Genomic DNA, 15158 nt, shown 5'->3' on the forward strand with positions numbered 1-15158 from the left:
AGCATGATCACAGTGAAATACTTCAAAATTTGTAGATTTTTCAAAAAGTTTTCAGTCAAAGTATTTGTAAGCTGCCAAATTTCTTGAAAAATTAAACTAAGGTATTTATAAAATGTTTGCAGGTCTGAACTCCTATAATCTTTTGATACAAAGATTGAAAAAAAAGTATTCATAGAAATTGTAGTGATAAAATTATTTTTGGTCGATTTCTATGATAAGGGAAAGCTAAGTTTTTGGCATCATTTTTTTGAAATTTGTTTGCACATAATAAATGTCAAAAAGTAGTTTTAAAAAAATTTCCCCACTGACGATACTCCACCTTCAACGTGTAATCTATATTACGTATTTTTGTAGATGATTTCTCAAGATAAGCGGGTCCTGTCCAATATCTACGTGCTCAAGGATGCAAAGGGATTGGAAATTCCAACTATCAGGATGCACAAAAAATCTACATTGCTATCTTCTCAAGAAGCCAGCATTGTTGCAGCAAAAACTTTACAAATGGCTGTCAGACACAAAGTAATTGTTTTTTTTGTCCAGAAGAACGTGTAAAGTTTTAATTCAGGTTTGTCTTGCTGTCGGTGATGTGATAGAGTCTGGATTAGACATCGATGAAAGTCAGTTGAGCACTGGATTCTCGGAACTTGGAATTGACTCCCTGGCAACAGTTGATCTACTGAACAGACTCAATCAAAAATACTTCCCAGGTAAATTCTTTTGAAAATCTGATTAAAATATTGATATTTCCATTTTCAGAGATTGAGCTCACAACCAGCGATTTGTTTGACAATCCTAGCATTATTGACCTGTCTATTATGATTGAGCAACTGTTAAACGAGAAAGGAATCACAGAACCATCTGAGCCGAACACGCCGAAGACATCACTCCGTGGACGTAAACTGTCAATCCCTGCAGTTCGAGCACAAGTGCTAGCTCAAATTGAATTTGTTGAAAATTACAACTCAAAACAAAAAGAAGTACAAGCTGAAGCGCCATCTAGTTCCTCGGAATGTTCAAATCACCTTGAAGAATCTGACGCCACAGTTGACAGAACCGAGATCCGACGAAAAGTTTCGTTAGCTGTTTTTGATCTGGCCACTGAAACACTGTCTGCAGAAGATTTACAGTCAAAAGGTTTCACTGAATTGGGAATGGACTCTCTGTCGATTGTTGACTTTGTTAATAGACTGAACGACAAATACTTCCCGGACGATGAAATCACTGCAAGTGATATTTTCGATTATCCAACTGTCGATGAACTTTCTGATCATATTGTCAGAAAGAAAAGTTCATCGGTACCACCAGCCGCTTCAGAGATTATGAAGGAGACCATGAACGGAATTTCGACGTCTGTTGATGCAGAGCATACCAAATTGGAAAATCTCAGTCAATCGTTTATGCTGCTGGAAAATCAGAATTCGATTAACCCCACTCTTAAAATGATTTGGTCAAATCAAACAATCAAGCTCGTGAAACCATCTGATGGGAATTTCTTATTTGAGCTTAATGCAAATGGAGGACAAGAAAAGGAGATTCAAAAACATTTTACTGGACCTAACAATATCATTATTGATCTGAAAGGTTTTCATGAAGGATCTACTGAAACTTTGTACATGTCTTTGCTGAATTTAGTCAAATCCATTTCCAAACTCGAAATCCAATGCCGATTTGGTGTATCTCAAGAATTTGGCCTTGGAAATTCGATCAGCAGGGCATTCATGAAAACGGTGGCCGCTGAAAAAAATCCGCTCATCAGTTTTGCTTGGTATCAAAATGTGCAACAAGTCAGTTTTGTGGACTCGGATTCTCCAATCACCGGAAACTGGCTTATCACCGGAGGACTCAGTGGGATTGGTTTAGAAATTGGAAAGTTCATTGCAAATAATGGAGCTGAAAATGTGATCTTGATTAGCAGAAGGCAGCCAACTGCCAAAGCACTCAGAGAGTTTGAACACTGGAAATCCAAGGTAAGAATATTGGATCAATCTTGAGTATTTTGTCTACAGAACTCACTCACATTGGTCTAGCCCGCAAGACTATTGTTCTGAAATTAATTAAAAATATTTCAGTGAGCTCTCTTGATTTTGAGATATAATGGAAAATATCGTTTTTAGGCAAAACTTATAGTTTTTCAAAGTTTTAAATTGAGTTTTTCAACGAAAAAATATGTTTTTCTCTAAATGTTACTTTTTTTAGAAATAATTAATACAATTTGGTACTTTAGATTTCCGATTTATTTTCAAAAAAAGTGACATTCTTTTACAATCTTTTGCAATCAAAATGTTTTTCAAAACACTTCCATTGGCTTTTTGAATGGCTTGAAGTTTATCTTATTAAACAATGGACTGTGAATTTATCGAAATTTTTATAGTACGGCTGGCTGAAATAGGTGCGAAACCAAGAACTCGAAGACTGCAAGACACATAGACGAAATACGGTATTTCAGGTTCACACGATCGCAGCAGACATCAATGACAAAGAAAAACTAATTCGGGAGCTGACAAAGTTGAACGTGGGAATCACTGGAATTATTCACTCTGCTGGTGTTCTGAAAGATTCCAAGATTGAAAGACAAAACAAAGAATCATTCAATCAAGTGTTTACGCCAAAAGCGAATGGTTTCCATGTACTAGAAGAAATTGAGAAGCACTTCAATTATAAGGTTGGTTTTAATGTTTGACTTGAAAAGTTACTTTTTTAAATGATTTTGTTTCCAGATTGAAAACTTCATCATGATGTCATCGTTTACTGCAGCCTGTGGAAACGAAGGTCAATTAAACTATGGCGTCTCAAATGCCTACTTGGAGTACCAAGTTCAACGTCGAAGGCGGCAAGGAAAATCTGGATGTGCAATTCAGTGGGGTAACTGGATTGATACCGGTATGGCAACTGATGAAAACGTTCGAAAATTCCTTGCAAATCTTGGCTTCTTGGGTCAACACAACAAAGATGCACTGAAATATCTGAGAGCTTGTATTCTCACAAAACCTGAGCTGATTATGGTGGCTAATATTGATTGGAATGTGATATTGAAAAACCGAAAGGACTTGCCGAAAGATCTTATCAACACCGGAATTCTTCCTTTCGAAGATTTCACAGGGAAGATGAATGAAAGTGAATTTCCTTTATCTAATGGGGACTTTGAAAAAGTGTCAATGAACTTTTCTGTAGAAGATGAGGAAGAAGTTTTGGAACTCATTAAAGAAAAGGTGTCCAGTATTTTGATGTGTTCTCCAACCAAGTTGAAGAACAACAAGAACATAATGGATATGGGATTAGATTCCAAACTTATTGTCGAATTTCTCAACTTTATTAATTCAACTTTCAAGATATCCGTGAACCTCTCTGATGCATACAATCACCCAACTCTCGAAAAGTTAGCCGCCCATATATTTGAGCAAATGACAATTGTCGACCATCCTGTGAACAGTGTCAAAAGTGAAGAAATTTTCAAATCGACAGATTTTTGCCCAATTTTCGGAATTAACATTTTCTTTGATAACAAGAATGACTTTGACAAAGCGAAATCAACTGCTGTAAAACTACTTGAAAATGGAGAACAATTGCCGACAGCTGGAAAGTATGCAGTATCAGTAGTGGGAAAGTCGATTAGGGATGTTGTCTCAAAAATCAAAGAAGCTGCTCCACAACAAATAAAGTTATGCCAGGAATCTTCCAAATGTGTTTTGATGCTCACCGGTCAAGGCTCACAATATCCAATGATGGGAAGACAGCTAGTCGAAAACTATGAAATATTTAGAACAACTCTTCAATCTTGCTTGAAGAAATGCGATGAGTATTTGCAAGGCGATGTCAGTTTATGGGAGATTTTATTCAACACAGACCACTACAAATTGCTACAACTGACAAAACATATGCAGCCGATAATGTTCTGCTTTGGTTATGCAACTGCGCAATTGTGGCTTTCCCTCGGAATTGTTCCGGATTACTATCTTGGACACAGTGTTGGAGAGCTTGTTGCTGGGGTTCTTGCTGGAATAATGTCCATTGAAGATGGCCTTCGTCTTATTGTGGAACGTGGAAAAGCGATGGAAAACATTGCTGGATTAGGTGCTCTTCTTGCTGTTCAACGAGAAATCGCTGACGAAGTGCTTCGAAAATTCAAAGTCAGCGTGGCAACAATCAATAGTCCAAAGCAAGTTGTATTCGCAGGGACAAAATCTGTACTTGATGCGGCATTGGCATTTGTAAAGGGGCAAGGTAGGGTACTTAATTATCCCTCGATTTTTATCTCTCCGTTGTAGGCAAACAAGCGACATATGTCAACCAGCAGTACCCCTTCCACTCTAACCTTATCCAAGAGACTCATCTCGTGTCCCTTCGCCAATGCTTAGCGGACATTAAATTTAGCGCAGGGAGGACGCCGTTGGTAAGCAATGTCACTGGCCAGATTATAAACACGTTTTCCGAAGCCTACATCGTCAAACACACTGTATCGGCAGTCAAGTGAGGCATTCCAATTATTTGTAACATATGTACAGGCGTTATTGCAGATTTGTGGATTGCGTGGAGACGCTACAAGCTAAAGGGGTAACGGTTTGGATCGATGCTGGTTCAGCAGCTGTTTTGGCCACGTTTGTTAAGAGGATTATTCAGCCGACAGAGCTTTCAAAGCATCGAATTGTTCAAACATGCAAAGAAAAAGAATCAGATGTGGATAATCTTGTTCAAGCTTGCTTGGAACTTGAACAATCTGGCTTGCCAATTTCATGGACAACTTTGTATGGATGTGGCAGAAATGCTGACGAGCGTCTCGTGGAATTCCCAATGACTCATAATGATATCATTAAAAATGATGAGTTTGAATTATTAGAAGGACATCAGTTAAATGGAAAAATCGTTGTGGCCGGTGCATACCAATTATTCAAAATTGACCAGCTGGTGAAATTGAAAGCTGCTGGAATGGAATTAATGTTGAAAAATGTGAAATTCCTCAAGCCGTGGTACATTGAAGACAATAGGGAATATCAAATACAATGGAATTCCGACATGACAATTGAACTTATAGTGAACTCTGTTATAGTCTGCTCGCTGGAAGTTGAACCGCAAAACAGTGTGCTCAAATTGGAAACTATAAGCGAAAATGAAAAGCCATTCGAGGTTCATGACTTCTATGAGACACTTTTCCGGAATGGCTTGCAATATGATAGCGGGTTCAGAAGAATAGAATCAGCACGTCGGTCAGACAAACGATGTTTTTCACAAATCAAATCTTCTCCGTTTGCCTGGCCACTCATCGATTCTGCCATGCACTCTATCACAGCAAGCGTCGTACCTCGTCGCCCGGATTGCTACTTTTTGCCAGTTGCAATGGGTTCGGTAACTATGAAGGACACTAATAGCTTTACATTGCCAAATCTTCATGCTCAAACTGTGATAACTTCTGAAACGGACAAGTTCATTCAAGTCAATGTTGCTTTACTTGCCGGAGACACGCCCATTTGTGAAGTGCGAAATATGACAATTGTTGTTCTGAAAACCGAACCAGTGCATACAAGAATTCCGAATTCTATCGAAACAGTAGAAACACCGCCGAAATCGGAAATCGAAATAGTAGGCTTTGATATTTCTCTTCCCTATAACCAGATAAGCGAAAATAGTGAGAATTGGCAGCATCTGAAAACTAATACCGTAAAGCAAAAGCTGCATAATCGTTCCTTAAAACAAGATCATGCTCGTGTGGCTTTGCTTGACTCTGATGCTCGGTATTGGGATCCCGAATATTTTGGGATTCGCCCGAGTGAAGCTAAGTTTATTGACCCTCAACAACGCTTACTTCTCTGCAGTGTAGCTAAGCTATTGGATTCTCTATTGATAACTAGCTTGACTAGCAACACAGGAGTTTTTATCGGATGCTCAGCTAATGAATTTTCTCATATTGTATATGCTTATGGCTATAAAGATCCAAGAGCAGAGTGGAGTGGTGGGACTTCAAATTCTGCTCTGGCAGGCCGAATAGCCCACTGGCTTAAATTAAAAGGCCCAGTTGTTACTTTGGATACTGCTTGCTCTTCGTCATTTTATGCTTTGTCGGCTGCTTGCGATGCTTTGAGAACAGGTCAGTGCGAGTATGCAATCGTTGGGACCGTCAATCTAGTTATGCATGAAATGACAACAGATGTTCTACAAAACGCAAAAATGACTGTTGACGATTTTTGCAAAGCTTTTGATGTGGATGCAAATGGCTATAAAAGGTCAGAAGCTGTATGTTCTATGCTTCTTACAAAAAGTCCTAACATCGATAGTGTAGCAACTATTACAAATTATGCAACTGGTCATAATGGTACTAGTTCTTCTCTATTTACACCAAACGGCTTATCGCAGTTGGAAGTTATGCAAAGAGCTACCAACCCATTAGAAAAAATTCTTGAAATTCAAACTCATTGCACTGGTACTAAGCTCGGTGATCCAATTGAGATCAATGCAATTTCTAAACTTGTAAGCTCAGCTTGCAAAATAGGTAGTGTTAAATCCAATATTGGTCATACAGAAGGCTCCAGTGGATTGGTTTCACTTTGTTCTTCTTTAATGAGTTTTCGCTCAAAGTATCGTGTTGCCCAGCTTCATCTTAAATGCCCAACTAATAGTATCAAAACCAACAAAATGATATGTAGATTTATTGGCGAAGATGCTGATGAAAATAATTCAATTCTCATCAACAATTTTGGATTCACTGGCTCAAATTGCTCAGTTGTTCTGAAGCCGAAAAATGCGATTTCAGAACATTTCGTGTCTTCAGAAGTTTTCTATCCTATACTTTTGTCATCTCACTCTGCCAAGTCACTACAAAAGTACGTCCAAGTGCTTTGCGAGTTTATCAGCAATTCAGCTAAATCCTTGCATGATATAATGATGAGTTTGTTCCAAAAAAAGATTCACGTGCATCGACAGTTTATAATTTTCAATTTCAAGCGAAAAATTGCTGTCACGAGTCTAGATGGATTTGTTGAAGTCCGTGACGAGCGATTGGAGAAACTGAAACACCCATGTTCAGTTTTCTTAAAGGAAGGAGTGGTACACTTTGACAAGGACAAGTCTTTCCAAAGAGTTGATTTGCCGTCAATTGTTTTCAACAACACTTTACACTGGGCCTTGGATTCTTATCGCGATGAAATTGATAGACACGAGTCTCAACAAATGAGTTTCAAGAACATCTTCTACGAAAAAGTTCTATTAGAAACTCCGATGCCTCAACAAAACCCCATATCAAAAGTGGTTTGTATTGGAAGATTGGATCTTATTCCGAAAATTGAAATCGACGAAGTGTCATCTTTTGCTAACGGGATAATTGTGTTCCATCCAATTTCAAATAGTATTTTTGAGTATTTGAAGCTCGCGAAGGTATGGAGTCTGATAAGTCGCAACCAAAATGTTTTTATAATTATTTGTTGCTTCGAAAATGGTACCTCTCATACAGAATGGACTGGAACATTGAGATCCCTCGCTTCGGAAAAGATGATTCCTTATAAATTTGTGTCGATTGACAAAGTTGATGCTCTAAAACTAGAATTCAACCACGAATACATGTTTGAAGCGATATTTTACTCAAAAAGGGGGAGGTATGTGGAAAGACTACGAAAAGTCAATCCAACTTTTAAATTCGCTCCACAATATGAGAAATGTTTGATTTCTGGTGGAACTGGCGGCATTGGAAGTGCAATAATTAATGAACTAAAGCCAAAAAGTTCAGTGATTATAACTAGGAAAAATATTGCAAGTGAAGATGGGAAAACATTCCTGAGCTCCGATATTACAAGACTTGATATCTCGCACAAATTCAATTACGTATTCCATCTTGCCGGTATTGTAAACAATTCACTTCATGAAAATGTCAAAAGGGATTCCCTAGATGAGATGGTTTCCATAAAACTACAAGGGGCAAAAAATCTTATGAAATGTTGTGATGAAACCAGCCATTTCGTTTTCTCCTCATCAATTGCAAATGTTCTGGGCTCATATGGACAGTCGAATTACGCATTTTCAAATGGATTGGTAACTTCGTTTTTGGAAACTAGTTCAACAAAATCTACAATTATTCATTGGGGACCTTGGAAAGATGTGGGAATGTTGGCTCAGCCAGAGCGGCGAGAAATTGTGAAACAGATCGAGTCAAATGGTTGGAAACTACTTCCAAATCAAGACGCAATTTCTGTATTCTATACTCAATTCATGGAAACTCACGAGCAAATAATTGTTTTTGATGGTGATTTTGATACGATTGTAGCTCGACAGCCTCACCTACAAAAACTTTTATCTGAAGTTGTCGAGAAGACCAAAGTGAAGGAAGAGATCAAAAAGAAATCACTGAATTTTGAGGAAATATTTTTTGAAATTGTTGGAATCACTGATATTTCTTCGAAATTGAATATTCCTTTCATGGATTTGGGCATTGACTCGTTGTGCATGGAAAATCTCAGATATTCTTTGAACAAAAACTTTGATCTCGAGTTAACTGTTTCTGAAATGTTTGAGAATGCAACTTATCAAAAATTGCAAACTTACGTCGAAACATTGAGAAAAGCGAAACATTCCGAAAGTTTATCACATGATAGAGTTTCTTCTCAAGTGTCAAATAAAGAAGATGACACCCGTGTAGCGGTAATTGGTTGGAGCGCTGAGTTTTCCGGATCCTCAAATATACATGAATATTGGGAAAATTTGATGGATGGTATATGCTCAACAGGAAACAATAAATACTTGTTGAAAAATCCATTTGGATTTGATAACAAATTCTTCAATCTTACTGATGAGGACGCACGAGTTTTAGATCCTCAGGTGAGAAAATTCATACAACACGCTTACCTTGCACTTGAAAACTCTGGATATGTTAAACAAAAACATGAGCTTCGATGTGGAGTGTTTGCTGGAGCCGAGCCATCAGACTATGGAAGAGCCGATGACCATGATGATGCAATGAGAAAATTGTTTGTGATGAACATGAATAGTTATCTGGCTAGTTATGCATCTTACTGTCTAGACTTGAAAGGTGAAGCTGTCTCAGTTTACAGTGCTTGCTCGACAGCACTTGTTGCAGTTGCAAATGCAGTTAAATCGATTCAAAGCGGTTCTATGGACTATGCGTTGGTTGGAGCTGCATCAATTGCAGAAGTCTCCGGAGCTCTGAGTGGTTTTGATGATCAAAAGAAAACGATGTTTTCAAAATCTGGAGTTTGCCGACCATTTGATAAAGATTCGGAAGGAATTGTGAGAGGCTCTGGTGTTGGATGTTTCGTTCTGAAAAGGTATTCACAAGCATTACTAGACAATGACAACGTTCATTTTGTGATCAAAGATTTTGCAATAAATAACGATGGACATTCTAGAGCTAGTTTCATGGCACCAAACCCAGCTGGGCAGTTAAAATGTATGACTGATGTTCTAGCCCGCTTCACAAACAAAGAAAAAGAAAGGATTAGCTTTGTAGAATGCCATGCTACGGGCACAACACTCGGTGATACAATTGAGATGAATTCTCTTCGGACCGCTTATTCGTTCAAAAACAAACTTGCAATAGGATCTTGTAAAGCTAACATTGGGCATGCTTATGCCGCATCAGGACTTGCTGCACTGGTCAAGTGTGCGAAGATGTTGCAAACTGGAATTATCCCACCGCAAGTGAATTTTTCAGAGTTCCGTGACGGTATGGGTCAATTTTTCACAGTAAACGGAAAAAAGTCTACCATTTCACAAAACTCTCTGATTTCAATTGATTCATTTGGAATTGGCGGAACAAATGTGCACATGGTAATTGAATTTCCTGCGAGATCCCAAGAAGTTGTGAAAATATCATCAGAAAATCTCATACTTTATGATATGATACCAATTTCTGCAAAGACAGAGTATTCCCTGGATCATACAAGTGAAGCAATTAGCAAGTATTTACAAACAGATACTAACAAAATTGCACAATGTTCCTCAACGTTTATTCACAGCCGGGTTCCAATGGACAGTCGCACATATCTATCTGTAAATAATAATAATGAGCTATTAAAAATAAGAACCAATAAGAAAACTTGGTTCAATGGGAAATCTCCCAAAATTGCATTGTTCTTTGCACCGCAAGGAATTCAATTCACAAATATATTACCGAATGAATATTTGAAGAACTCAGCATATAGACGTGAAGTTGAATACCTTTGCGAATTGGCAAGTTCCTTCGGAATACCGTCACTGGAGGGAATATTGTATCCCACCAAAAATTTTGACCATTTGATTCACGCAACTCAATTTGCGCAAATTGCGATTTTCGTTCAATGCATGGCAATTTTCAAGGCAATCAAAAATGTTTTTAATCCAACGTGTTTAATTGGGCACAGTGTTGGAGAATATGCTGCAGCAGTAATTTCCGGAGCTTTGAAAACAGAGGAAGCATTGAAACTTCTTATCAAGCGATCAGAACTGATAGGTAAAACTGAGAAAGCTCGCATGCTAATGGTTTGGAATTATGAGAAGCAATTGCCAAGTCATGTACACGTATCTGCAATAATTGACGCTAATACAAAATGTGTTGTTGGGCCAGTTGAAACGATCGACAATCTTGAAAAATACTTTATCAATAATCATATTAAATATCGAAACATCGAGACCAAACACGGTTTTCATTCAAAAATGTTTCACTGTATTTCGAAAGAATTTGAGTTTTTCTGTGAATCATTTGCAACAAAAGTTCCTTTGATCCCCATGATCTCGAGTATTACTGGTTCAGAAATCAAAATTTTTGATTCAAAATATTGCACCATGCATCTCACCAATCCGGTGAATCTGGAACTTGTCGTTGATCACATAATGAAACTTGATATAGACATTATTGTGGAGGTTGGGCCTACTGGAGTTTTGTCAAATCTTTTAGCAAAACGAAATTCCAAGATAGTTGTAGTTCCAACGTGTGGGACAAAGAAGCATCCGAAGATTTCACTAGGCGAGTGTATTGGTCAGCTTTGGAGTAATGGCGTGGACATTCGAAAATTGACACCAAAACTCGCCGTTGACGGACAAGTTCCAGGATATTGCTTCGATGAGAGACAATTTGGCGAGAAAAATCAGAAGATTTCACAAAAATTAAATAGATTCAGTTATTACAAAGAGAGCTGGAAGCCGGTGAGCAGTGAGCTTGAAGAGACTAAACCAGTTCGTTTTACAGTCTGCGATGGATCATTAAATGGCATATCTGAACCCGTTCTTGTGTATCTGCTCAGAAAATCCGAAGATATTCACAAAAATTACTTCGATGTAGAATTATTTTTGAAATCATCGCCGAGATGTTCTACTGTAGTTTTTGTCGGAATGGATAATTCCCCAAGCGTACATTTATCTCTGGGCCTGATTCGGTGTTATCAACTTGTTTCAAGAATCGATTTGAAATATGTGGAAAATTTCGAAAACATTGCCATGTCCATTGTGATACAGAAGGTGTTAACAGCAAACGGTTTGTATTTCCGTATTGATTCAACTGGTCTCTGTAAGCACGGGTTTCGCACAACTGAAATTCCTTCCAGGTTACATCCAGTTTCTCGTGGGCATGCTTTGGTTTTTGGAGCCAATGGTTTTATTGGATCAATAGTTTTTCGATTGCTACAGGAAATGGGTATGAATGTTATTCCGATTTCTCGAGCTTCCATTCCCTCTTGTGATATTACAAACATTAAAGACGTCCAAAATGTTTTTAAATCGCTTGGTTTCAAGAAATTTTCTGTAGTTATAAACTGTGTTGGAGTTGAAACATCTGCTAAAATGAACAAAACCAGTTTGGAGCAGGAAATTGTTTTATCTCCAAAAACATTTGGCAGCGTGAACATTTTAAAATGCTTAGAAGAATTCTCTATAGAAGTTGATAAGTTGGTAAATTTCTCATCGTTGAGTTCGGTAGTTCCACTACTTGGAAATTTTGATTACGCAAGTGCAAATTGTTTTGTCGAGGCTCTGACCAAGCAAGGCTCAAAATACATTAAACAATTTTTGACTCTCTCGTTACCACCATTAGAAGGAAGTCGGATGTATGAAAGTTCAACAAGCTCAACAAAACATAATCTATCCCAAATATTGATGTTTCAGGAAGAGCTGACAAATGTGCTAAAAACTGCATTTGAAAGTAATATGAACGGGATAGTTTTTGTTTCATCTGTAAACCCTGCAGATATTGCCACCAAAAGTATAGCCTTCCACCGAACAGATGAAAATGGAAGTGAGGTGAAAGCAGTTGAATCGCTGAAACTTCCAAAATCAACATCATGTGAGTTTGTCATCGCAGAAATTTGGAAAGAAACGCTTGGCATATCGATACTAAACGACGCCAATCCGAATTTCTTCTCCCTCGGTGGCGATTCTTTGAGTGCACTTCAAGTTGTGTGGAAGGTTCAGAAAAAAACTGACAGAATTGTGGATGTTAATGACCTTTTTGACAATCCCACACTTCAAGAATTCACAAAATTTGTCAAAAACCTTACCACGGAGAAATTTGCGGGAAACACTAATGATAAGATCAGCTACGACGCGATACCTTTGACTAATTCCCAGACTCAGATGTTCATGTTGCGACAAATCGACACAACTTCTAAATATAACTTGATTTTCAAAATAACAATCAGTTACGAAACCAAATTCGTTTGGGAATTTTTGAAGTATTCACTACATTCCCTCATTGCATACCAGCCCAGCTATCGAACCGTCTTTAAAAGTGGCAATTCTCCCTATCAATACATTTGCTCCCTAACGGAAAGTTTTCATGACTTTGATAAACGATGCAATTTGAACAATGCAATTTCTCACGAACCAAATCACCTCTTCGAAATTGGGAAATCAACGCCATTACGAGTACGAGTTGCGGAGGATTGTGATAACAGTCGAATTCACATCGTTTTCAATCAACATCATATTTTAACTGATGGTTGGTCAATGACTGTTCTTTCTGACACTGTTAGCAGTTTATACGCTGCGTACAGAGGTGAGACTAGTTTCCCATCTAAAACGAAGCAAACAATTTCTCAAGTTGCAATGGGTACAAAATCATCAGGTGACATCAAAGAAGCTTTAGAATACTATCAAAACACATACCATACAATAATCCCATACGATAGTGAAACTGGAAACACTTCACCAAGTTATGTTCGAATCAGCAAACTGATCCCATCAAAAATTTGGCAAAAACTAGTAGGATTGTCTAAGCTTTACAATACAACAATGTATAATCTTGCATTATCAGTTTTCTGCGATGCCGTCCGTTCCTTCACGGGCCAGGCTGATATATTGCTGGCATATGCTATTTCTGGAAGAAATGCGGACAACTCCGAGCTTATTGGATATTTCATGAACAATGCCCTTTTCAAGACCTCGTTACCTTTTGAGATATTACGCTTGGAAGAAATTCTGAATATTGTATTAAACTCATTGGAAAAAAGTCGATCGTTTGCTACGATTCCATTTTACCAAATGGTTGAACAAAATAGAAAATTGAATGAGATATCACTATTTTTTAATTTTCGTCAAAAACTTGACTACCCTACTGTCTCGATGTTTGGCGCAAAATGTGAAATCGAACATCTATCTCTCAATAATGCGTTTGATTTTTCATTCACCATCGATGAAACTCCTACGGGCTCACTTATTACTGTGGATTTTGATAAATCGAAATATTTGGACACGACAGTTCACATGTTTGCAAATATATTTCTGAAGAAACTGAATAATTTAAGAAATATGAACACCACTATACCAATTCGAAGAACTGATTTCCCTTCCACTCTTTTCCAAAAAGGCCTTTTTACCTCTTGGAGGTTATTTACGGAACCTGCACTTTTGCTCTCTACAAACACCGTTTCGTATTCTGACCTCGCGGAAAAAATTGAAAACATTTCGAAAGATATTCAAAAACAACTTCAAATCGCCAAAGCAACAAGTGTTCGGGAAGATGAGTTAGTCGGATTGGATTGCAAGAACTCCTATTTTGCATTACTTGCATGTGTATTTCTGGGGCTTCCGTATGCTCCAATTGATCCGACGTGGCCTGAACCGCGGCAATTATTTGTCAAATCAAAAGTTAGTTTTACACTTGAAAATTGCTTCTCTTGTAATTTGAAGCTAAGAAACTTTAATTCAAGAACTCAATTTGGAAGTATTTACTCCATATTCACCAGTGGCTCAACAGGTGTCCCTAAAGGAGTTTTGATGGCGGAACAGTCAGTTTCATCATTCATGACATCAGCCTCAAAACAATGCATGTTCCGAAGCAATATACGCGTTCTTGATTCCGTGAAACAAGTGTTTGATGTCAGCGTTTCAAACATCATTGGTTCAGTGCTCAATGGTGGTGTTCTAATTTCTTCGGAACACTCAACCACAATAACTGACCAACTACAAAAGTGTCAATACGCATTTCTACCCGCCGCCGTGTTCAATGGATTTACCGACAAAACAATGAGCAGACTTGAAAGTATTGAAACATTGACGATCGGAGGGGAAACCGTATCTGATGTCGTTATTGAAACTGCTATGAAAAAATTTCCGAGGCTAAGAACAATTCAAATCTATGGACCCACAGAAACATGTATTTGGTCTCTCACAAATAAGTGTAAAGTTTCTACTTTGAATATTGGTTCAGCACTCGGAGACTCACTGAGCAATGAAACTTGCACAATTTGTAATAATAGTGTTCGTGGTAATGTTCAAGTGAAAGGCATTTCACTCGCTCGTGGGTATATAACTTCAGCTCCACACGGAACACCGTTTTCAGATATTTATTCTACTGGAGATATAGTAGATTCTAAATTGAATAGTTTGCAATACATTGGAAGAATGGATAGTCAAGTGAAATGTAAAGGCGTTCGCATTAATATTTCTGAAATTGAAAAAGAATTGATTTTATGCTTGGGCTTGCTTCAAATTGTCGTACTTTATTCAAATCAGATGCTTATTGCTTTTATCGTTGATCAGAAATCGAAGCTTTTGCACGATTCGCTTGTGAAAACTCTCAAAAATCGGACACAAATTCCTGATTACTTCGTTCAAATCAACAAGATGCCACTGAATTCAAGTGGGAAAGTTGACAAGTCACTTCTTTTGCAGGCGTTTGAAAACATTAGAAAATCATACAAGCGAGAAATTGTGGTCATGAAGAATTCTTTAGAAGAGAAGGTAAATTTGAT

The 15158-nt window shown here is 37.9% G+C and overlaps 1 protein-coding gene and 1 non-coding gene across 3 annotated transcripts in view; one reads left to right on the forward strand and one right to left on the reverse strand.

Annotated features, from left to right (window-relative positions):
* pks-1 (Fatty acid synthase) overlaps positions 1 to 15158 on the forward strand; it is a gene marked incomplete at its 5' end in the record, with an annotated part of 28152 nt that overhangs the window by 11410 nt on the left and 1584 nt on the right. Inside the window, 8 exons of one of the 2 annotated variants that reach the window (NM_001330898.4) lie at positions 355 to 519; positions 566 to 707; positions 757 to 1967; positions 2447 to 2662; positions 2718 to 4221; positions 4266 to 4467; positions 4515 to 5574; positions 15079 to 15147. In NM_001330898.4, the coding sequence (NP_001317900.1) occupies positions 355 to 519; positions 566 to 707; positions 757 to 1967; positions 2447 to 2662; positions 2718 to 4221; positions 4266 to 4467; positions 4515 to 5574; positions 15079 to 15147 (4569 nt within the window). Of the gene's footprint in view, positions 1 to 354; positions 520 to 565; positions 708 to 756; positions 1968 to 2446; positions 2663 to 2717; positions 4222 to 4265; positions 4468 to 4514; positions 15148 to 15158 lie in introns of both variants that reach the window. The other variant, NM_076522.3, reaches the window with a different exon arrangement.
* C41A3.6 lies at positions 14193 to 14340 on the reverse strand. The gene has a single exon (NR_071033.1). It is a non-coding gene; the product is annotated as an Unclassified non-coding RNA C41A3.6 (non-coding RNA).

This window comes from Caenorhabditis elegans, chromosome X, assembly GCF_000002985.6.
Source record: "Caenorhabditis elegans chromosome X".
Lineage (NCBI taxonomy): Eukaryota > Metazoa > Nematoda > Chromadorea > Rhabditida > Rhabditidae > Caenorhabditis > Caenorhabditis elegans.